The sequence below is a fragment of the Sturnira hondurensis genome, unplaced genomic scaffold (genome assembly GCF_014824575.4).
Source record: "Sturnira hondurensis isolate 20B ecotype Veracruz unplaced genomic scaffold, ASM1482457v3 Scaffold0006213, whole genome shotgun sequence".
Classification (NCBI taxonomy): Eukaryota; Metazoa; Chordata; class Mammalia; order Chiroptera; family Phyllostomidae; genus Sturnira; species Sturnira hondurensis.
Genome location: NW_028078844.1, coordinates 2757432 through 2782828, shown reverse-complemented (window position 1 = coordinate 2782828; position 25397 = coordinate 2757432). Strand labels below are relative to the sequence as shown.

Here is a 25397-nt window from a genome sequence, read left to right as displayed (position 1 = left end):
CTTCTCCACAGAAAGTGCCACAATGCAGCAAAGAGGGTTGTCTCAGCCTAGAAAATACCTAAGGCTCCGTCCCTTAAAGTGTAAAAGGAGCACCAGGACGAAGAAATATAGCCTAAATGAAAGAACAAATCAAAACCCCAGAAGAACTAAACGATAAGGAGATAGCCAACCTATCAGAATCAGGGTTTAAAACATGGGTAANTGTGGGAAGTGTAAGAAAGTGGGGTGAGAGCCCAGCAAGCAGCATTGTTTCCGCTCCAACCCCTTCTCCACAGAAAGTGCCACAATGCAGCAAAGAGGGTTGTCTCAGCCTAGAAAATACCTAAGGCTCCGTCCCTTAAAGTGTAAAAGGAGCACCAGGACGAAGAAATATAGCCTAAATGAAAGAACAAATCAAAATCCCAGAAGAACTAAACGATAAGGAGATAGCCAACCTATCAGAATCAGGGTAATCAGGATGCTCCAGAAATGGAGCATAGAGTTATAATTTAAAACATGGGTAATCAGGATGCTCCAGAAATGATTGAGTTTGGTTGCAAAATGAAGGAAGAAATGAAGACTATGCAAAGTGAAATAGAGGGATATATGCAGGGAACCAACAGTGAAGGGAAGGAAACGGTCTGAAATCAAAGTTTTGGAACAAAAGGAAGAAATAAACATCCAACCAGAACAGAATGAAGAAACAAGAATTCAAAAAAAATGAGGAGAGGGTTAGGAACCTTCGGGACAACTTTAAACATTCCAACATCTGAATCATGGGGCTGCCAGGAGAAGAGAAAGAGCAAGAAATTGAAAACTTGTTTGAAAACATAATGGGGAATTCCCCCAATGTGGTTAAGGAAATAAACTTCCAGGAAGTTCTGAGAGTCCCAAAGAAATTGGATCCAAGAAGAAACACACCAAGGCATATCATAATTAAGTTACCTCAGGTGAAAGCTAAGGGGAGAATCTTAAAAGCAGCAAAAGGAAAGAAGTTACCTGCAAAGGAGCTCCCATAAGACTGTCAGCTTATTTCTCAAAAGGAACCTTGCAGGCAAGAAGGGGCTAGAACTAAGTATTCAAAGTCATAAAAATCGAGGACCTACTTCCAAGATTACTCTATCCAACAAAGCTATCATTTAGAATAGAAGGGTAGATAAATTGCTTCCCAGGTAAGGTCAACTTAAAGGAGTTCATCGCCAAACTATTATATGAAATGTTAAAGCAACTTAGAAGATCAAAACTATGAACAATAAAATGACAACAAATTCATAACTATCAACAACTGAACCTAAAAAGCAAACCAAAACAAAGTAAGGGAACAACTAGAACAGGAACAGAATCACAGAAATGGAGATCATATGGGAGGTTATCAGCAAGGAGGGGTTGGGGAGAGAATAGGGGAACGTTACAGGGAATAAGAAGCATACTGTATTTGGGGGCTATAAGACTCACCCCCTCCCCCAATTTGGGAGGAATAATGGTTGTTAATGTTGCTGTTGAGTTCTGTTTACATTCTCATTGGTGAAATATTTGTTATTTGTTATTAAGTATTTTACCACATGCTTTGCTTCAAATTTTTTTCCCTGTTTTCCTCTTCTAAAACCTAGGCGCATCTTGTGGTCCAAAAAATATGGGTAGATGATAGGTACAAAATAGACAGGAGGCGGTAAAGAATAGTACAGGAAATGGAGAAGCCAAAGAACTTACATGTACAACCTGTGGATATGAACTAATGGAGGGGAGGGGGAGTGCAGGGTATAGGAGGATACGGGGGAGGAAAAAATTGGGACAACTGTAATAGCATAATCAATAAAATATACTTAAAAAATCAAGAAATTGACTTTGGTGCATCATACTATCCACTCAGATCCTATTAAATTTCACTGATGACTATATAATGTATTTTTTAGTAGGAAAAGTATCCAGTACAGAATCACGTATTACATTTAGTTATTGTATTTTCTCTATTCTATTTGTTCTGGAAGCATATCTCACAGTTTTTTGACTCTCATGACCTTTGAAGGTGATAGACCAGTTATATTGTAGAATATCCCTTAGTTTGAGTTAATCTGATGTTTTCTTGTAGTTATATTCAGGTTTGTATCTTCATCAGAAGTAAAACTTTGTTCTTCACACTGCATGTTTTCTAAGGATGCATGATTTTTAGTTTTATTTATTTATTTATTTATTACACCACTTGTTTAGTTTGGTCACTTAAGTTCATGCCTGTCAGAGTTCTCCTCTGCAAAGTTATTCTTTCTTTTTGTATTTATTTTGTGACTGGTACTTTAAAACTATGTAAAGATCCTGGTGCTCATTAGATTTCCAGTTTATACATAGTTATCACATAAGTATGCACTCCTGGTTTTCTATTTTAATCATAGAGTTATAATTTACTGTCATTTGATTTTCAAATTTTTGTGGAATAAAATTAGTATAATTAGCTGATCCAAGCATCAGAACATGGGTGTTGTGGCTATTGGAAGTGGTAGGAGTAATGTTTTAGAAAAATAAAACTGTTAGTAGTATCCAGTTATTTTGTAGACTCACTTCTGAGGAGAAATAGTTTTTGATAGACCAATGCTTTCAATGAGAAAAACCAGAAAAATCAGGTAAATTTAGAAAATAGTAATTTTAATATTACCAAAGAGCTACAGAAACAAGTAGGACCAAAAGTTGGAAACTTACAGAAATGAGAGTGAACCTTTGAGACATTAGCGGAGGATTTGTAGTTATGTTTCTCTGAAAAGATGCAGCTGAGATTTGGGTTTGCCTCAGGCTGAGCTTTATGACTGGAGAATGGTAGAGCTTTTAGTGGTCACATAGGGCTGGGAGGACAAAACCCAGTAGGCCCTTAATTGAAAGCCTGGGAGGGACATTCCTTACATTCAGTGGCTAACCAGAGGTGGATTGATTGAACCAACTGAGTTTCTGATAATACTTATCGTATTTATAGTAGGAGAAAGGACGAACTGCTCTTAAATTTTATTTTTCAATTCCAGTTTACATTTAATATTATCTTGTACTAATCTCAGGTGTGGAGCAGAGTGTTTAGACAATCATGTATTTTACAAAGTGATCCCATCTTTATTTCTGGTACCCACTTGACACCATACATAGTTATAATATTGTTGACCATATTCCCTGTGATGTACTTTACATCCTCATGACTATTTTGTAACAACCAATTTGTAGTTCTTCTTTAAAATTTTTTAAAATTTATTTTTGGAAAGAGGGGGAGGGAGAGAAAGATCAATGTCCAAGAAATCCATTGATCAGGTGGCTCTGGTACATTTCCAACTGGGGATCTGACCCACAACCCAGGCATGTGCCCTGACTGAGCATTGAACCAGTGACCTTTTGGTTCACAGACCGGCACGCAATCCACTGAGCCACACCAGCCAGGACCCAATTTATAGTTCTTAATCCCGCTGTCTCTTTCACTGAAACTCCTAATGCCCCCTCCTCTCTGGCAGCCTCTGTCTGCTCTCTGTATTTATGAGTGTGTTTCAGTTTTGTGTGTTCATTTAGTTTGTTCTTTAGACTGTACATATAAGTGAAATCATACGGTATTTGCCTTTCTCTGACTTACATCATTTGGCATAATACTCTGAAGGTCCACCATTCTCTTTTTGGGGGGGTTTTATTTATTTTATTTTTAGAATGAGGGGAAGGGAGAGTGAAAGAGAGGAAGAAAAAACATCAATATGTCATTGCCTCACACACTCCCCCTGTACCGGGGACCTGACCCACAACTCAGGCATGAGCCCTGAGTGGGAATTGAACTGGCAACCCTTTGGTTTGCAGGCCCACACTCAATCCACTGAGCCACACCAGCCAGTCAACTCCTCTTTTGTATGGCCAAGTAATATTTCACTGTATATATGCACCCCTTTTATATCCTCTCATTTATTGATTGGCACTTGGGTTGCTTCCATATCTTGGCTATTGAAAAATAATGATGCAGTAAACATAGGGGTGCATCTCTTCTTTCAAATTAGTGTTTTGCTTATCTTCAGATGTATTCCAAGAAGTGAAATTATTGAGTCATAAGGCAGTTTAATTTTTAATTTATTTGATGAAACTCGATTCTGTTTCCCATAGTGATCACACCAGTCTGCATTTCCATCCACGTTACGTAAAGGTTCCCTTTTCTCCATATCCTTACCAACACTTGTTCGTTGATTTATTGATCATAGTCCTTCTTATAGGTGTGAGGTAAAAAGGGTGAGCCTGCTCTTAATGGAACATAACATCATCTGGTACCCCTGTGATCCCCTTATGTGTAGAGCCCAGTATTCACTCTGACATTACCAGTTTTGTGAAGACAGAGCAGTGTATGATCAACTAAGAGAAAAATCATTTTAGAAGCAGACTCTCAGATTATTTCAGTATTGGAGTTAGCATGTAAGTAGTTTAAAATAATTAAGATTAGTAGCTTGACCACTGCCACCCACTAGGACAGCTAAACTTAAAAAGCAGTTTTTTAAAAAAAGGGTGTTAGCAAGTGTTGGTGAAGATGTGGAGACACTTTAATCATACACAGATGTGCAGCTACTTTGGAAACTGTTCGGTATTTCCTCAAGAAGTTAAATGCAGCCATGTAAGGAATATGACACTGAAAACAAAAAGGGAAGTCCCTGCCCCTGCCTAAACCAAAGCCAAAGCAAATGCTTGGAAGGCAGAGAAAGCAGTGCTGATGGACATTCACAGTCACAAAAAAGAAGATCCGCACATCATCCACCTTCCAGTAGCTGAAGACACTGGCTCCAAAGGCATCCTGAAGATCCTTGGAAGAGTGCCCCCAGGAGAAGTGAGCCTGATTGCTATGTTATCATCAAATTCCCTCTGACTACTGAGGCAACCATGCAGAAGATAGAAGACAACAATACACTTGTGTTCACCGTGCATGTCAAGGCCAGCAAGCACCAGATCAAACATGCTGTGAAGAAACTCAGTGACATTTATGTGGCTCACTGACAAGGTTAACAGCCTGATCAGACCTGATGGAGAGAAGAAGGCATGTTCTACTGGTTCCTATGAGTCTTTGGATGTTGCCAATAAATATTATTGGAATCATCTACACTGAGTGCAGCTGGCTAATTCTAAATATAGATATTTAACACTGTAAAAAAAGTTAAACGTTGAGTTTCCATATGACATAGCAGTTCTACTCTTGGGTATATACCCAAGAGAAATGAAAATATGCATCCACTCAAAAACTTGCACTTAGTATGAATATTTATATCAGTACCATTGTTATAATCAAAAGTAGAAACATCCCAGATAGCCTATTATCTGATTAATGGATAGCAAAAGATGATGTATTCCCTTCCTGGCTGGGTAGCTCAGCCGGCTAGAGTGTTGTCACTATATGTCAAAGTTTGGGGTTCCATCCCTGATCAAGGAACATGCAAGAGTCAACCAGCGAATGTATAAATAAGTAGAACAGTGGACTGATGTTTCTCTCTCCTTTTCTCCCTCTCTCTAAAAATCTATTTAAAAAGTAAAATAAGGGTGTATCCCTGAAAAAATATTATTCAACCATAAGAAGGAATGAAATTCCGATATATGCTATAACATGAAAGGAGCCTTGAGAATATTCAACAACATAAGCTGTGCACAAAAAGACAAATATTTTATGATTCCACTTATATGGACATATTTAGAATAGTCAAATTGATTGATAGAAATAGTAGAGTAGACTTACCAAGGACTAGGGGAAGGGAGAGGAATAGGAAGTTATTTTTTTTTTAAGATTTTATTTATTTATTTTTAGAGGGGAAAGGAAGGAGAGAGAGAGAAATATCAATGTGTGGTTGCTTCTGGTGTGTCCCCTGCCGGGAATTGGCCTGCAACCCAGGCATATGCCCTGACTGGGAATCGAACCACAATCCTGTGGTTCACAGGCCCACGCTCAATCCACTGAGCTACACTAGCCAGGGCAGGAAGTTATTTTTTAATGGGTATGGGGTTTCTGTGGGGGTAATGAAAAAGTTCTGGGTTTAAATAGTGGTGATATTCGTAGAACATTTGTGTTCTACAAATGCCACTGACTTTTACATTTAAAAATAGGAAAAATGTAGCCCTGGCTGGTATAGCTCAGTGGATTGAGCGCGGGCCTGCGAACCACACGATCGCGGTTCGATTCCTAGTGAGGGCGCATGCCTGGGTTGCAGGCCAGTTCCCAGCAGGGGACTCACGAGAGGCAACCATACATTGATACTTCTCTCCTCCTCTCCTTCCCTTCCCCTCTAAAGATAAAGAAATAAAATCTTTAAAAAAATAAAAATAGGAAAAATGCTTAATTTTTTAAAAGATTTTATTTGTTTCTTAGAGAGGGAAGGGAGAGAGAAAAGAAGAGAAACATCAGTGTGTGAGAAATACATCAGTGGGTTGTCTCACATGCCCTAACCAGGGACCACAACATAGGCATGTGCCCTGACAGGCAGTCAAACTGGCAACCTTTTAGTTCACAGGCCAGCACTAAGTCCTCTGAGCCACATCATCCAAGGCACTTAATATTATTTTACCACAATAAAAAGATAAATATTTTTGAAAGGAATGAATTACTAACACATGGTATGATATAGATGAATTGTAAAAACATTATGCTAAGTGAAAAGTCATTCAGAAAAGGCCACATATTGTATGATTCTGTCCATATGAGATGTCCTGAATAAGGAAATCCACAGAGACACAGAGTATAGATCTTGTGTAGTCAGAAGTGGTGAGGAGCCCTGGCTTGTGTAACTCAAGTGGATTGAGCTCTGTCCTGCAAACCGAGGGATTGTGGTTCGATTCCCAGTCAGGGCATGTGCCTGGGTTGCGGGCTAGTTCCCAGCGGGGGACTTACGAGAGGCAACCATACATTGTTGCTTCTCTCTCCCTCTCTCCTTCCCTTACCCTCTGAAGATAAATATTTTTTTAAAAAAAGAAATGAGGAAGAGATTGGTGCAGAATAGTATTTAAGTGCTAACGAGTGTGGGTTTTCTTTTTGGAGTAATGAAAAAATGTTTGAAAATACTATTATGATGATGGTTCTCTAACCTTGAGAATATACTTAAAAGACATTGCACATTTTAAGTGGATGAATTTTATAGTATGTGGGCTACATCTCAATAATAATAATCTTACATAGTAAGTATTAATATTAATGAACAAATAAGGAGAAAATGTTTACCTGAGAAAAAGGTAAAATATCTAAACAATGTAATTGAAATCATAAAAAATAGAAAGGGGAACATAAGCAATAATTGAAGTATTGACCATAATTTTCCAAGATTGTTAAACTCACCGGCTCTTGGATCCAAATATCTCTTTAATCCCATGCAGGATAGATACAAATGAGTTCTTCATAGTTTTAAAAAACAACAGTTAAAGACACAAAAAGCTATCAGCCAGAGAGGGAGAATGACACACCTACCTTCAAAGTAACAACAATAAAAGATTGACAACTGTCTTCTCAAAGGTTGAATAGGAAGAAGGGAGATAGACCACTGCGGTTACTACGGTAGTTCATGCAGGCGCTAGTTATTGGCAGTATGAATAGATTGAACGATATGGATAGATTCTTGTGATGAAAGTTAGTGATCTCAGACTGGTGTATTGAGAGAGAGAATAGTATGCCAGTGTGTGGATACTTTNACTTACGAGAGGCAACCATACATTGTTGCTTCTCTCTCCCTCTCTCCTTCCCTTACCCTCTGAAGATAAATATTTTTTTAAAAAAAGAAATGAGGAAGAGATTGGTGCAGAATAGTATTTAAGTGCTAACGAGTGTGGGTTTTCTTTTTGGAGTAATGAAAAAATGTTTGAAAATACTATTATGATGATGGTTCTCTAACCTTGAGAATATACTTAAAAGACATTACACATTTTAAGTGGATGAATTTTATAGTATGTGGGCTACATCTCAATAATAATAATCTTACATAGTAAGTATTAATATTAATGAACAAATAAGGAGAAAATGTTTACCTGAGAAAAAGGTAAAATATCTAAACAATGTAATTGAAATCATAAAAAATAGAAAGGGGAACATAAGCAATAATTGAGGTATTGACCATAATTTTCCAAGATTGTTAAACTCACCGGCTGTTGGATCCAAATATCTCTTTAATCCCATGCAGGATAGATACAAATGAGTTCTTCATAGTTTTAAAAAACAACAGCTAAAGACACAAAAAGCTATCAGCCAGAGAGGGAGAATGGACACACCTACCTTCAAAGTAACAACAATAAAAGATTGACAACTGTCTTCCCAAAGGTTGAATAGGAAGAAGGGAGATAGACCACTGCGGTTAACTACGGTAGTTCATGCAGGCGCTAGTTATTGGCAGTATGAATAGATTGAACGATATGGATAGATTCTTGTGATGAAAGTTAGTGATCTTCAGACTGGTGTATTGAGAGAGAGAATAGTATGCCAGTGTGTGGATACTTTTCAGGAAATCAGTTTCAAAATCCTCAACTTAAACATCTATTCTTTTTCTAAAATTGAGCTCTCTGGTGGAAGTATTGCAATTTCTCCTCCTCATTCTCCTTTCTACAATTAGTCTTTTTTTAAAAAAGATTTTATTTATTTATTTTTTTTAGAGAAAGGGAATGGGAAGAAAGAGGGAAACATCAGTGTGTTATTGCCTCTTGTGCACCCTCTACTGGGAATCAAACCTGCGCAACAGTTTGGTTTACAGGCCCGCACTCAAATCACACACCAGCCAGGGCCTTTCTGCAGTTCTTACTTTGCAAAGAAAAGCATACCTCCCTTCATTCTTACTATGGTATGTTACATTAGAATTTTAAAAGCCACCAAGTTGCATAAGAAAGGAGTATTTTGAAACATTGGTATTGATGTACAGAAAGTGAATTTCAGTGACTAGTTGTCAGATTCTTTTGCAAGCCCGATGGTTTTCAATTCTTTGCTTTCAACACAATGACTAATTTGCTACATTATTAAAAATAACTTTTTTGTTAGATCATCATGTGTTTTTTTAGCAAATAAACTCAGGAGGTGCTCAGTGAATTGAGTAACGTACTGAGAAAAACTTCTTTCAGTTCTCCTTATTTATGAGTAAGATTTTGGGGGGCAAAGACATAAATTTATAAAAATAAAAGTAGAAACACAATTGTGATTCCTGGATTCATAATTGGAAGGGGAAAAAGCCTCATCCCCCTCATTAAGAGTTGACACATACAGTAAAATATTTCATATTTATGTTTTATATATACCCTATAATTATGTTGTTTTTGGTGAAGTGTATACTTATAATAATTTGGATAACTCAATTCTGATAAAATAACACTTGGATTTTATATACACAAGAAATTTTAAAATCTTGAATCTACATACATAATTTTAAAAAGTAGAATAAAAAGAAATGCAAAACTTTCAAGCATAAAGGTAAAATACACTGGTTTTAAAATTTTGTTGAAAATAAAAAATAGATACAAGTTCTTAATTGAGAAAAGGTGATTTGAAGACTTTTAAAATGGATGATAATATCAAAATCACTGGGATTTACTTTACATTGGAAACATTTCAGAGAGTGAAGGGACGATTGGATGTTAACATTAATGGAAAGTTTAGATGTTAACTTACAAGTGTAGATTTATACAATGCAATACACAGATGATGTCTAGAGTTGTGTATTTAAAACATAATTTTGTTAACCAATGTTACCCCAATAGATGTATTAATTTTTTAAAATTTAAAAGTATTTAGCAACTATATGAATAAAATATTTTTAAAATCATTTACAAGGCCATTGCTAGAGTGAGGTAAGGAGGCACCTAGGGTACAAAATTTAAGGTCTCATTCTCAGAGAACCCAAGAGTGAGTTCCTCCTTAAATTGCATGCTTGAAGTGTCTTTTTGCTCCCCTAGTCTCAACTCTGATCACTGATTACTACAACATAATTGTTGGATTACTATAACAACATTGAATTTGTGGAAAATTGGCTCCAGAAAAAATATTTGCAGATATTAATCATTTCTTATTTGTTTTCTAGGGTAGGATTAAAAACTCAGCCTGAATCAAAATGCCCTGAGCTGCTTGCCAATTACTGTGACATGTTGCTAAGGAAAACACCATTGAGCAAAAAACTAACCTCTGAAGAGATTGAAGCAAAACTTAAAGAAGTGGTACATTTTTTTATTTCAGAATTTTTCATGACCTTACTTTGAATTTGTGTTTTGCTTATAAAAGATGTTATGTGATAGCATCATTTTTTAAAAATGTGTATCTGTAAGCAACTAATAAGAAATTTCACAGTATAAGATGTCTATAGGGTAGTCTTTTTTTCTTTCTGAAAATTTTTATTCTATAGCTTCCAGAAAGGGCAGTAGCATTTAATTTTCCCCCTTTATTGATTCTTTTTAGATAATTAAATTATAGCACTTGTTCAAGGTAAAAAAATAAAAGTGTGGGGGGGGAGTCATGCTGGTGGTGATGGGATGATTTTTGAGAAACAGGAAGTTTTTCTCTTTTTGTGAGTCTGAAATAGGTAATTAAGAATTAGTGAGTGTAAATAAATAATTGTTTTTTTTGTTTGTTTTTTTCCTGGTTGTTAGTGTAATGTAATATAAGCCCAGGAACACAAAGAGGAAAATAATAAGTAAAGATATAGAGAGAGTGTAAACAAAACAACCTAGAGACATTAGTGTAAGAAAAAAAAGTGAAGAAGATCTGCTGAAGAGAATATTGGGAAGAACCATTGCTTGTCGTGTCAAGTTTATTTTTTATCATCATGTAAAGTTTTATCACATTTATATAACATTTCAAAAATTAGTATTTATAGGATTTAAAGGTTGGTTATTGTCTCAAATGTACTAAGTTGTGAGGTAGTATATGAGGACTGGTTGTTTTTCAGAGATGAGCAATTAGTTGGCCTCTCTATATATATGCTTATATAAATTTCTTAATTTTTAAATTGGGAGATATAGAAAGGTCTAAATGAAAGAAATAGCTAAGCATATATATGAATTGACAGTAACCTTGTTTTCTATACAGCTCTTGGTACTCAAATACGTGCAAAACAAAGATGTTTTTATGAGATATCACAAAGCTCATTTGACACGGCGTCTTATATTAGACATCTCTGCCGACAGTGAAATTGAGGAGAATATGGTAGAGTGGCTAAGAGTAAGTAATTTTTTGTTGATACTTATTCTTAATATAGCACATGGTTCATATGTGTATTTAAGTGATGCATTTTTGGTGTGATAGCTTTAATGTCAAAGAAACAGGGAACATCTTATAAGCATATAACATCAATTCTATTAAAAATGTGACATCTAATGAAGTATATTTTTTAAATGAAGACTTTTAGTGAAGTACCTTCACTCTCATTGGGACTCACCTTATTAAATAATGCTACAGAACAAATCATTTTATTTTCTAGGTGTTTTGTGTACTAAATACTTAACTGTTGATATGTTTGTAAATACTTCTGTAGAGCAGAAAGAACCAGTAGGTAAATAATGATGGCTTATTTAGGGCATTTTTAATTTATTTTGACTAAACTCCTCTATCAAAATGTTTTTGTCTGTTCCTTTCAGTTCATTTTAATGGAATTTGAGTTATATTAAAATGGGTTTTTTATTTTTATATATGCTATTACATATTATATTATTAGATTAATATATAACAAATTTATAATAGGAATTATATACATTGTTATATATGAGGGGGTACCCAATAAAAACCAGAATTTATTTATTAAAAATTGTGCACTTATTCTTACATGTTTAAATTTCAGTCACCTTCAACATATTCTCCATTTGATGCAGTATTTTCCACTGCTTAAAACAGTTTTTGAATCAACAATTTAGCTGCCTTGTAGTGTTTCTGCCATTTTTTGTTGCACCTCCACATTGGCAAAATGTTTCTCTTGGAGGAATTTTTTCATCCAGGGAAACAAAAAGAAGTTGTTCAGGTGAGATCTTGAATAGGGAGGGTGAGCACAGAGATCATACTGTTTTTGGTGAAAGACTACAGAGCACTCAACACGGTGTGGGCAGGTGCGCTCATAAATCACCCATCATGAAATGGGCAAACATGCTGAAAAACTCTTAAAAAAAAATTCACTGAAACCAAAAGCAGCTTTTCACAACAGTGCCAGCTGGTACACTGATCCAGATGGGTTTCTTGAACACTTGCCTAGTGTTACATACAAGGGGACCACCCTCCAGAAGATAATTAAGGTTTATTAGGGTCCCTCCTTGTATGTTTTTCATTTATGTTTATATATTTCACATTACAGGTTTGCAGAGAACTCTGCTTTGTAATGTGGGGTAGTAAAACTTATGCACACTGTTACTGGGCAAAGTGATCTTAATGTTAACAGTCGGCGGGAGCAATTATTGTTTTGTGACTGATTTCAGAAATTTTTGTCAAAACATTAAGAACTCTCACTGTCTGTTACAAATATATAAGAAAAAGGAAAAATTAACAAAATTAATGTGTATTTAATATACCATAATTTAAAACATAGACTTTAAGAGTTAAAGTGTTTTATTTGTGAAAAACTTAAGTAGTTAGGGAAGCATTTGCAATTCTTTTATCTGCCATATCTAAAATACATAAAAACTCTTACAATTTAACAGTAAAAAGACAACTCAATTAAAGCTGCACACAAGATTAGAATAGACATTTCTTCTCAGAAAGTACACACATGGCCAATAAGTTTATGCAAAGATTCTCAACATTATTAATCACTATGGAAATACTAATCAAAGCCACGATGAGATACCATTTTACTCCCACTAGAATAGCTAGAAATTTAAAAGGAAGAGGAGAAATTGGAACCCTATTGCATTGCTACTGAGAGTGTAAAATGGTGCAGCCACTTGGGAAAACTATTTGGTAGTTCCCCCAAAAGTTAAGCATAGAGTTGACCTAGCAATTCTACACTTAGGTAGTTCCATTCAAGAGAAATAAAAACATGACCACACAAAAACTTGTATGTCAATGTTCCTAGCAGCATTCATAATCGCCCAAAACTTCCCAAAATGTAAATCAGCTGATGAATAATAACATGGTATATTCAAAAAATGGACTCTTACTTGGCAGTAAAAAGAAATGAAGAGTTGATACAAGCTACAGCATGGATGAACTTTGACAACATTATGCTAACTGCAAAGTCATTCACAAAAGAGCACATATTGTGTGATTCCACTAATACAAAATGTTCAAAATAGCCAATTCTGTACAGACAGAAAGTACCCTAGTGGTTTCCCGGAGCTAGAGGAAAGGAGAATAGGGAGTGACTTCTAATAAGTATGGGTTTTCTTTTGGGGATGATGAAAATAGTATAAAATTAGTGGTGATGATTGCATAAACACTATAAATGCTATACAAAAATCCAGTTAATTGTACCATTAAAAGGGTAAATTTAGTGGTAGATAATATCACAATTGAGATAATTATATCTCAGTAACATTGTTATTAAAATGAAGAGTAGATTGACTAGCATTTATCTTCTTATCAAGTAACTTCCAGTACAGAGTGAGCATCTTTGTATGCCTTGGAGAGTTGTGATACTTTTTGTAAGTTTGGATCTACTTCCAGCATTTTTTCTTTTTGGGTTTTCAGTGTTGTGAAATTTTTTGCTTGCGTCACTTCCACTGGGGCATTCTAATCTTTTTTTGTCACTACAACTTTTCTCATTTATGTTGGTCATTTACCTTCACAAAGTTTCTATGCTTTTGCGTATTTGGAGTCCTCAACATTGGCAGTATCAACATTACATACCAGTCAGTTCTTTTTTCCATAACTCCATTTATGTTCTATTTTATTTTCATTTGCAGCATTACTTTCATTTCATTGGTATACTTTTATCATCTTTATTGGAGAATTACCTCTCAATTATCCATTTTTGTAAATGTCATGTGGATTTATCACTGGCACACAGGGATGCAACAAGACTACATGTGTTGCCATTTGTGGGTGAACTGAAAATGATTAACAGATTTTAAAAGAAATATTGTGATTGGTCACTGATGGGGTGTAGTGACCAATTGGTCACTTACTTGTGTAGTGATTTGCAGATTGAGGAGCTAGAAGTGAAGTTTGTACTTTATGCATTACTCATATTTAACATATGAAAGTTGAACTGTGTTGTTAGGAGACTGATGTTATTTATTATCTATACTGTGGTGACTCAAATTCATGCATATTGGGATTGTACAAAGAAAGCCAGGATTGTCTGTACAATTCTGTTTAGTTTCTAAGAATCAAGTTTAATAGATATTGGATTATAAACATTGTAGTAAATTAAGAGGAAGAATTTTGTATTAAAGAATCTAATATATATGAATATATATATTAGCATCTAAGATGTACTGATGCATCTAAGGTTAAAGCATTTTAGTTTTCTATTTAAAATTTTTGTAATAATATATCACATTATGTATTATTACCTCTCTGTCTTTGGTTTTCATAGGAAGTTGGTATGCCAGCAGATTATGTAAACAAGCTTGCTAGAATGTTTCAGGACATTAAAGTATCTGAAGATTTGAACCAAGCTTTTAAGGAAATGCACAAAAATAATAAATTGGCATTACCAGGTACTATAATTTATGTATATATTATATACACTATACTTTTAAAACCTTTTTTAAAAAGAATATCTTTGTTTTCCACTAAATTAAAAATAAACCTTGGGCCCTGGCTGGTGTGGCTCAGTGGATTAAGTGTTGGCCTGCGAACCAAAGGGTTGCCAGTTCAATTCCCAGTTGTAGCACATGCCTGCCTGGGTTGCAGGCCAGGTCCCAAGTGAGGGGCATGTGAAAGGCAACCACACATTGCTGTTTCTCTCCCTCTCTTTCTTCCTCCCTTCCCCTCTCTCTAAAAATAAATAATAAAAATAGAATCTTAAAAAAAATAAATATGCCTTGGCAGTAATAGCTACAAAGATGTTGCGAATACCATATTCCTTGAAGACATTCTGTGGAGCAGAATTTAGATTTGCTGATCTTTATTTTGTAAAAAAAAGTACACCTTTAACCAAATCTTTAGTTTTGTTTATTTTTCACCAAAGCTTACCCTGTATGTATGTATGAATTTATTTATATTGAATTTGATCCATTGTCCAGATTTACTCTATATTTTTCTGATACTCTTGCCTGTAGCTGATTCAGTTAATATAAAAATTTTGAATGCCGGTGCCTGGTCAAGAAGCTCTGAGAAAGTCTTTGTCTCACTTCCTACTGAACTGGAGGATTTGATACCTGAAGTAGAAGAATTCTATAAAAAAAATCACAGTGGTAGAAAATTACATTGGCATCATCTCATGTCAAATGGAATTGTAAGTAGATAATATTGTTAGTCAAGATATTGGTTTGGCTGAAAGTAGCAAATAAGAGTTGCTTAAACAAGATAAATTTGTTTCTCTCACATGTAAAAGTGTGATCAGGAATAGTGGATCTCTTCCGTGAACTTGTTAGGGACAGAAGCTTCTGTTAATAGCACCATCCTTAAGATATTCATTATGATCCTTACTATGTTTTTCAGCACAACAGAAAAATGAGTATATACGTTCAGTTAAGGGCAACTTCCTAGAAGTTTCCCCCATCATTTCCACTTGTATCCTATTGGCCAGAACTCAGTCACATGGCTACATTTTGGAAGGGAAACTTCCAGGGAAAAGTTGAGAGATAAGCCTCTACTCTGGGCAGTCTTTGAGGTCTGCTAAACATGTTCCTACCATGCAAGAAATTGAGAATGGATATTGGAAGACAACTACCAGTCTTTCCCATATATAATTTCATGTAAGAGATATTATAGTAGAGAGATGGTAATCAATATGAAAAAGATTCTTACTTTTAAACATTTATTTTATCTCTTATAGATAACATTTAAGAATGAAGTAGGTCAATATGATTTGGAGGTAACAACGTTCCAGCTGGCTGTGTTGTTTGCATGGAACCAAAGACCTAGAGAGAAAATCAGCTTTGAAAATCTAAAACTTGCAACTGAACTCCCTGATGCTGAGCTTAGAAGGACTTTATGGGTTTGTCTGTTTTTTTTATTTTAAAATTATGTCCTGTCAGCAGAAAATGTGTTGGCTTGCTTGTAATAAATTTATGAACTCATAACATTCTCAAATCCATTTTGACCAAAAAATATGCTAATGAGGTATTTATAGATAATAATAAATTAAAAATAAACAGGTTACTAAAGTGGACAAGGGCAAAAAATAAAAAGAGCAAAAGATTGAGTTGGTAGTTAAATATTACTTGTGAGGAATATGACAAAAGGTTCATAATGAGAATGTGTTTAAAGATTTAATGATGACCAAAAATTTAAGAATTAGACAACTTTGTCTCTGGAGAGCTACCTTAGTTAGTTAGAGTGTACCTTGATATGCCAAGGTTGTGGGGTGGATCCCCAGTTAGGGCACAAGAAAGAATCAACCAATGCACGCATAAGTAAGTGGAACAAGAAGTCTCTCTCTTCTTTCCCCCCGCCCTCTCTACAATCAATCAATTTTAAAAAATTAGACAACTTTGGTCCTTTTGTGGGCTTGTAAAATGTACTCATTAGCCTCTTGCTTGTAACTACACTTTATCTCTACTTATAGACTTCTTAAAAGTTCCAAAATAAATTATTACCTAGAGAGAAGCAGTTGGTATATAATTGTCAAGCGGTGTTTGTCATGGGTTGTATATGACCAATCTCTCTAGTTTCTTATTGTAAAGAGAGCATTTGTTTCCTCATAACCAATGCTTTCTCCTTGTTCTCTCTGTCCTTATTATGCATTTACATTATTATGTTAATGGAGATACCAAAGAAAAGTTTGAATTGTGAATTTGTGCTTATAATGCCTTCTTACTGCTATTAATCATGTTGGCGAATTGATCTTAGTATTTAATGCTTTTAACAAATGCTAATTTTTTCTCTTTATTTATAGTCTTTAGTAGCTTTCCCAAAGCTCAAACGTCAAGTTTTACTGTACGAACCTCAAGTCAACTCACCCAAAGACTTTACAGAAGGTACCCTCTTCTCAGTGAACCAGGAATTCAGTTTAATGTAGGTTTATGTTGGTTTGTCTAAAATAGAAATACCTTGTTTGAATTTCAGTGCTTTATTTTTAACAAAGTAATTCGTTTTCTTACATGATATTTAAAGCACATCTGTGTACTCATTATTCTAACTCAGCAAATTTCTACCTTTTTCATCTCCTGGCACATATAGACTAATTACTAAAATTCTATGGCACACCAAAAAATATAATTTTTGGCCAATCTGACAAAAAATAATACAGTTTTGCTTTATTCACACTGAACAGCTATTGTTGCACTGGCTGTTGTCACAGTCTAAGGGAGAGGAGGGCAGTGCCCCTGACTAAATAAATAGTTGGGTTTTACATGTTTTAAAAATTCTTGTGGCACACCAGTTGGAAATCACTGCTCTAGATTTATGCCATTTAGTTGTTTATTAAACATTACTGAGCTAGAGACATTTAATTCTTTACATATTTTTCATGGGTACATTTTGGTGTCTGACATTATACTGTATTGCTTTTCATGTTTTAAATAAACCATCCTTGTGCATTTTAAAGCATCTTTATCCACACAAAGCTTTTCCCCCCTTAAGATCCGATTAGAAGATAATGCTGAATTACAAGCTATATATCTTCAATTATCTAATTGCTTTCATGGCAATATAAATTATATTAACTTTGTTATTACAGGAAGTATAGTCACCCATGTTTTATTAGCAGGGCCCTTTTTGTGTTTAAGGGAAATCACAGTGTTCATTTCAAATAAAGCTACATATGTTGGTTATTTGTTACCTTTCCTTCAAGCAATTGTGGGTATTAATTTTTAGAATATATATAACTGTTCTCTCAGATATTGCTGTAAGTATGATGTTTACAAGGCCTCTCCTATAGAATATTTCATTTGATGTTTTTTATAGAAAAAATGCGAAGGTTCAGAAGAGGGGTAAAATCAACTTGATTGGACGCTTGCAGCTCACCACAGAGCGAATGAGAGAAGAAGAGAATGAAGGGATAGTTCAGCTACGGATACTGAGGACCCAGGTTTGTAATGTTAAGACAGAATGTCTAAATTTTTAACAGTGTTGGCCATTTTGTTGTTTAAATCTTCCAATTTTTTTTTTAATTTAAAAGCATGCAAGTATTCAAACTTTTTGTAATGTAGAGCTACTTTTCATTTTACTAGAATTTAAAAATTGTATAGATGGCGTTCGCTCAGCTGCAGAAAAAGATGTCTATATGGCTTTGTGGACTCTGGTAGATTCTTCGGGTTGGCAAAACCTTGATTTTAAGTTATGTCTTCATTTGAGCATACCTGAGTAAAGGTGTCTCAGCAACAAATTACAGTGCTAGGATTGATATATTTAAATTTTTATTTGACTTCTTATTCTATTGTAATATGAAATTAGGGAACATTTTAAAACTAGGCTTATGATACCTTCTAAACATGATAATGAATACCTATTGCAAGCTAACACGATTGTTTTAACTTTAGAAATTGTTCTATTAAAACCACATGCCACACTTTTACAGTCTTTACTTAGTGTTGTTTGAAACTATTGGCCAATGCAATGAAATACAAAACAAATAACAGGAAAATGGTTAAATTATTTTCTATTGCTTAGGGATCATACAATAATAAAGGAACAAACATGAATAAGTAAAAATTACATTTCTGTTTTTCAGTGAACAAATTTTAAAACTTAAGAGGAAAATAAGACACCATAAAACTCAAATTTTTTTTTCTATTTGTTGATTTTAGAAAGAGAGAAACATCGGATTGTTTTTCCATTTATTTAGGAATTCATTGGTTGATTCTTGTATGTGTCCTGACTGGGAATCAAACCTGCAACCTTGGCATGTCAGGATGATGCTCTAACCAACTGAGCTACCTGGTCAAGGTGCATAAACATTTCTTTAAGAAGTAGTTTATAGGTCTTTATGTGAAGAGAGTGGCTCTTTACTGAGAGAGTCAAAAGATTTGAATAAACAAATCAAGCTCTTTTTCTTCTAAAATTTTTAGTGAAATGTAATTTATATAAGATAGAGTATTCATTTAGAAGTTTAGTTTTTAATGAGTTTTGATAAATGTATATACCTCTGTGACCATCACTTCATTAAAATACAAAACACTTCTATCACTCCAGTAATTTCCCCATGTCTCCCATCCAGCCAGTGCCCCTTCTTTCCAACCTGCTTCATTCCTATCACCATTGCTTAGTTTTGCCTGTTATGAGTCTTCATATAAATTGAATCAGTATATGTACTCGTTGTGTCTAGCTATTTTTGCTCAACACAAATACTGTATTCTTTATTTGTATTTTTTAAACTGATTTGAGAGAGAGAGAAACGTTGATTTGTTGTTCTACTTTTTTGTGCACTCATTAATTGAATCTTCTCTGTGCTGTCTCTGGGGATCAAACCTGCAACATCGGTGTATCCAGATGTTTCTCTAACCAACTAAGCTACCCAGCCTGGGCAAAATACCATATTCTTTAATGATAAGGCTAAATAACTTAATGAGTCTGTTTTTTCCATAGTAATATCAAGTTTACTGAATTCATATAAAAATTGAGCTAGAAATATTTTTGGAATTTTATGTATTGATTTTCAGTTTTATCAGAAAGAATAAATGTGATTGAAAATGTTAAAAGAATAATAAGGTGATGGTGGTTGAACTTGCCTTGCCAAATATTAAAGCTTATTAAAATATCTACAAAAATAAAGACCACTTTCAAGGATCATTTCTATAGTTCGTTACTAGACTGTCTTTGCCCTGGCTGGTGTGGCTCAATGGACTGAGCGCCAGCCTGCAAACTATAGTTCATTACTAGAGAAGTTCCTTTGAATGTGTAAAATATCTACAAAAATACAATATGACAAGTAGATTAATTGAAAAAAACCCTCAGAATTAAACCTCCTATGTAAGTATAGACTGACTTCACAATAAGATAAATAATTTCTATGGCAAATTTAAAGGGAATGGATTATTCAGTAAGAAGTTTTAAGAAATTATACTTCTTAGAGTAACAATCGGTATATTCCTAGTTTATACCCCAGGATAAATTTCACATGGGTTTGAGTTGAGATGTGTAATGGGATGGCAGGGATAGTCATATAATACTGTAAGGAGTGCAGAGGAAATGAAGTATTTTTGTTTTGCCTCTCAAACTGACTCGTAGTTATGCACAATCTAGTAATCCAAGCTGTTCCTTTAGGTAATGCTGAGACTTTCTTATGTCTCCCTGATTCTATTCCACCCATCCCCATTATTTGCTCTTTTCACAGATGGCATTGGGATGTATTGAGGTTTAGAAGAACTCATTTGAGCTTAGGGTGATGATAAAGGGACTGTCATGTTTATAAGTTGTGACAGTGTCCTAGGTTCTTGCTGTGGAGAGCTTTATCTGTCACCTATAGGAATTTGACTTTCTGTTGCTATCTACTGCTGATATCTGTAGCAGATGAACCTATGATGTATTCCTTTCCCATTTGGTAAGGACCATATAGCTACTTTCCTGCTCTCACCTGTCCTGTGCTCTCACTGAGCTCTTGTGCTTTCTGAGACTGTACCGCATCTTCTCTGTGGCCCCTTGGTCTATATCACACATTGTCATTATCATCCACTGCTGCAGGTTCACCCTCTCCTGCCACTAAAGGCCCTGTGGCAGGTTTATTAGCTCTAAACTCCATCTGCATCTTGTGAGGGAACTGAGAGTGATTCAGAAGTGCAAATTATTTTCATCATATCATTCCACTCTTCAAGCGACCCCCAGCACATTAGATGGGGACCAGAGCCAAAGCCCCTGTGCTTTCTGTTTTTCTCTTGAGTTCTTTAACACGACTACCATCTTCACCTCTACTAAATCTAGAAGGGAGAAATTAGGACATTTATAGTTGCTCATCTTCTCTTCCCTGCTTCCAGTAATCCTCAAGTGCTTGAAGGGACAGACTTTCCCCCTTTCTTCTTTCTGTTTGGACCCTTGACACAGGCTCCTGTGATCAAGAGCCTGGCATCTGGATGTATTGAGAGTGGGAAGAATTCACCCAACGCCCTAGTAACAGCATAGGAATTAAAGAAACCATCAAGAAAAACATTGATAACATTGCATGGATGAAAATGCTTACTCCTCTCAAAACTGAAAACATTTAGTGAATCAGCACAAATTGAAGATAATATTTATAATATAATTTATTAATCTGACAAATAAAAAGTTGTAGTCACTGATTTTTTAAAACAGACATCAACTAGTTTCTGCTACTAACAGGAATAACTGAATACAAGGGGAAAATTACATGAAAGGGGTTTGTTGTATTGTAATTAATTTTTAACACAATACTGGATTATATACATATTATGTTCACAGGTAAGATAAATTTTTTAAGTGTATATAGTGTGGAAAAAGCAATGAAAGGACTTGGTCAAAACATTAGGTATGGTTTTCTTTCAGTAGAGAGATTATAGATAATTTCGCTTTTCCTCACTTTTAAAAACCTGTAATCATATTTTAAAAAAAGAAAAGAAAAAAGCCCTGGCTGGTGTAGCTCAGTGGATTGAGCATGGGTCTGTGAAGCAAAGGGTCGCTGGTTCGATTCCCAGTCAGGGCACATGCCTGGGTTGCAGGCCAGGTCCCCAGTAGGGGACACATGAGAGGCAACCACACATTGATGTTTTTCTCCCACTCTTTCTCCTTCCCTTCCCCTTTCTCTAAAAATAAATAAACAAAGTATTACAATACACAAAAATCCTGTAATCAGATTTTTTTACAGTGGGTGAAAAAAGATATTTTTATTTCTAAAGTGAAAGATACTGGTCTTAATTTTAATCTGTGATTGCAGCAATTTTCAACCTTTTCATCTCATAACATATATAATCTAATTATTAAAATTCTGTAGCACACCAGAAGAATATGTATGCCAGTCTGCCAAAAAATAGGTGTAATTTTGATTGGTTTACAATTAGTAATAATAATAGTAATTACCAACGCTTTTTTCCCCCAACTGACTTTTTTAAAAATCAGGTGCTTATACTTGTATTATAAGGATTTCTGGTACCAGGAATTAACCAGTCAGATTCAACCTTATGATGTGACATGACCAGGAGCACATAACTCTGTCAGATGACCTGTATATTTACAGTGCAAGACAGGGCATTCACGCTAGACTGCTGCTGTTGTGTTGGGCATTGTTATTTTTTTTATTTGTCAGTTTAAGGGTAAAAGAGGTCAGTGTCCCTGACTAAAGAATCAGATATTTGCATATTTTAAAAATTCTTGTGGCACACTGAAGCACACCAGTTGAAAATTGCTGTTTTCGTGGTTGTAATCATTTGGGTAGATGTTGGATAGAGAATGAAATACATCAAAAGTCCTCTTTTTGTTTTGTTTTCCTTAAAACAGTTTAGTATATTAATTCTCTTTTATTTTGATTTTTTCTTTTAGGAAGCTATCATACAAATAATGAAGATGAGGAAGAAAATTAGTAATGCTCAGCTACAGACTGAATTAGTAGAAATTTTGAAAAACATGTTCTTGCCACAAAAGAAAATGATAAAAGAGCAAATAGAATGGCTAATAGAACACAAATACATCAGAAGAGATGAATCTGATATCAACACTTTCATATATATGGCATAATTTTGAATATCATGGACAATAATAACCTTGAATTTTGGAGTGCTTGGGCAGAAAGTTGTAGCAGTTTGTGCTGAGGGAAGGTTTATCTGGACTTGGATTACATAAATATTAAAATCTCTGCCTTACCTAACAAAACAACTGTTTGCCAGTCATATTAGTCAGCATGATGGCATTCCCTTCATGTTCCACACTCTTTAACAGCATGCTGTTTTGTGGAGACACTGCATTCATGAAGAGCCCTCTATGAACTTTTAAAAGTAAAATTTGACTTATATCCACCAGGAGAAATACAGTGGGGAAGGGGAAGGGTGGGGTTCTTACTGCTTTTTGTCCTCCCTTTTCCCCTTCTCACAAAAATGTACTTGCACAAGGAAGGATCTTCATATATTTGTGCACTGAAAAATGCTGTTATGTTTTGTTTTTACAATGCAATTAAAACCAGAAATAGCACTCTTGGTTTCTTTTGATCAAAAGAGTGAACTGGTCTGCCCAGCATTGGAAGAGGGCAAGTGTAGGTGAGAAGATAAGTACTTAGTAAGTATCAAGTTTGTTCAAACACTGCTTCAGCATAATAACTGGATTTTCATGGTGGCTTAAAAATGGTGTTAAATTTTTCCAACTCACAGATACTGGCTTGCTTTAATCAGGAGACTGTTGTTTTAGTTGTTTGTTGTTAAATGATAAGGAGTATTTTTTATCTTATATGGTTGGAGAGCTTGTTTGGAAAAAGTGAGCCTTATATTAATCTTCAATTGTTTCTTCAATTGTTTTTTAACAATGTATGGAGATAGGTAGGTCATTTTGATTGCAGAGACAAAATTGTGAAATTAGGTGTACTGACTAATACACTACATATATAAAACAAATATAAGGTATACATATAATATATGTAAATATATGATATAATGTATGTATACCTAATATTTGTTATGTCATATTCAAATTTATTAAGAACAAGGCAGAATCTCCTGCTCTCCTATGATACAGTTATGTAACTGATCCCTTAATTTGTAGCATAGAAATATTTTGGTATTTTGAAGTCTCTTGGTTAGGGATTTGTAGCCTCAGGTTTCTGGAAAGGAAGACATTCTCTTTTTAAAAGTAGTAAGTATTAGTCATTTAGGATGAGAAAAACCACAACATAGGAAAGACCTGAAAAGCATAAGCAAAATTATTGCGATCTTAATATGAGCAGTAAACTTGCCAAATATATGTATATATATATTTATATATTTTAAAAATAAACATTTTTAAATGTTCAGAAGGCAATTCTTACCTTGTTCCTTTTAATCAATCCAAAGTAGCAACATGTTAGTTGCTGGGAGCTGAATACCCAGAGTGGTCAAGTTTTGGGTTTCACAACATGAACAACTTAAAAGAGAAAAACATATTCCCCATTGGGAACGTGTGGTGCAACGCATTTTTATTCATTATGGTACACGTTTCAGATTTTCTTGGACCTTATTGTGTATCTTGTTTGATATTGAGTAAAATTCCTAACATACGGTTTTGAAGAGAGTAGGACAGGGAGTGCGGGAGCAGGGAAGGGCACCCCGCAGCCCTGCAGAGCGCTCACGGGAGCACTCGGTGGGGTCTGCCCCAGTGCCCACAGGCGTCGTGCGCTGCCTGGTGCCTGGAAGGAAAGCAGGTTTAGAACACTTAAGGTTTTGTTGGTTTCACTCAAATGCCTGTTCTGAAACTGATAAGAAGTTGGAATTTTGTTTCCAATTTATAATCTTACACTTGAGCTCTGAGGTAGCATATGTAAGTTATTAGACCAAGTATATTTGGAAAAATTAAATCAGTGCTCACCTTTTTCCCTAATTAAATGACTGCTAACAATGGAGAAATTTTTTACAAATTGTAATAATTGGAGTCTTCATGCTTAACAAATAGTTTGCTGTTGGCATATTTGCTTATCCAATATAAGAATGCCAAAGGAAAAAATAATGGAAGGAAATGTTACAGGCTATTTTTTTAAAGTTTAAGACTTGTTTTAAATCATAATTGTTCTCAAAACTTTTGTGGAATTTCTAAAGAAAGAAATTTAAGAGTGAAAGCCATGATGTTTTGATTTAATAAAGACAAATTTAATGCAAAAGTGGGTAACTCATAGCAAACTTTTCTATTAAATTTTATAAATTTTCAAGTAGCTAATTATGTCCTAATCGTATTTTTGGGAAACATAACAGCAGTAAATACTGTAGGTTCACAGTTTTCATAATTTTTTTGTTATATACACAAATGTTTAAGTACTTTTTGGTGTGTACGAAAACCATTCAGTTGACAAGGTGCCTATACCATTACTGAATTTCCTTTAAATATGTTTTGATGATAGGTTTGCTAATTTAAATAAAAGAATCTGGAAAAAAAAAAGCTTAGCAACAATTTGCAAAAGACAGAATCACAGTTAGTATTCTTTATCAGGTTCCTTTCCAATAATGTGCACTTAAAATTAGTGCTGTCTGAGCAGGAATGAAACCTGACATAGTTAAGGGGGAAAATATATATCTTTTTTTTTCCTACAAGTAGCATGGCAGTAGTACTCTTCACAGGTTAATTTAAGCTTTGAACGTTTGCCTTCTAATTTAAAGCCGGAGTCATCTCCAAAATGTTAACCTTTGTTGCCATCTATTGCCAGAGTAAATAGAATGAAAATAAATTTACAAAGTAAAAATATAGAGCAATTTTAATGCTTACAAGGAGATAAATATTAGACCATTATGGTTCCAGTGATTTAATGAGGATCAAAATAAATTCTGAAGTCTTCCAATTT

At 34.7% G+C, this 25397-nt stretch overlaps 1 protein-coding gene across 1 annotated transcript in view; it reads left to right on the top strand.

Annotated features, from left to right (window-relative positions):
- CUL5 (cullin 5) overlaps positions 1-24979 on the top strand; it is a 110644-nt gene extending 85665 nt beyond the window's left edge. Inside the window, exons 12-19 of the mRNA XM_037047716.1 lie at positions 9993-10125; positions 10994-11125; positions 14427-14550; positions 15115-15290; positions 15834-15995; positions 16896-17014; positions 17906-18029; positions 22427-24979. Coding sequence (XP_036903611.1) covers positions 9993-10125; positions 10994-11125; positions 14427-14550; positions 15115-15290; positions 15834-15995; positions 16896-17014; positions 17906-18029; positions 22427-22621 — 1165 coding nt within the window. The 3' untranslated portion in view covers positions 22622-24979. The remainder of the gene's footprint in view (positions 1-9992; positions 10126-10993; positions 11126-14426; positions 14551-15114; positions 15291-15833; positions 15996-16895; positions 17015-17905; positions 18030-22426) is intronic.
- The last annotated feature ends 418 nt before the right edge of the window (positions 24980-25397 follow it).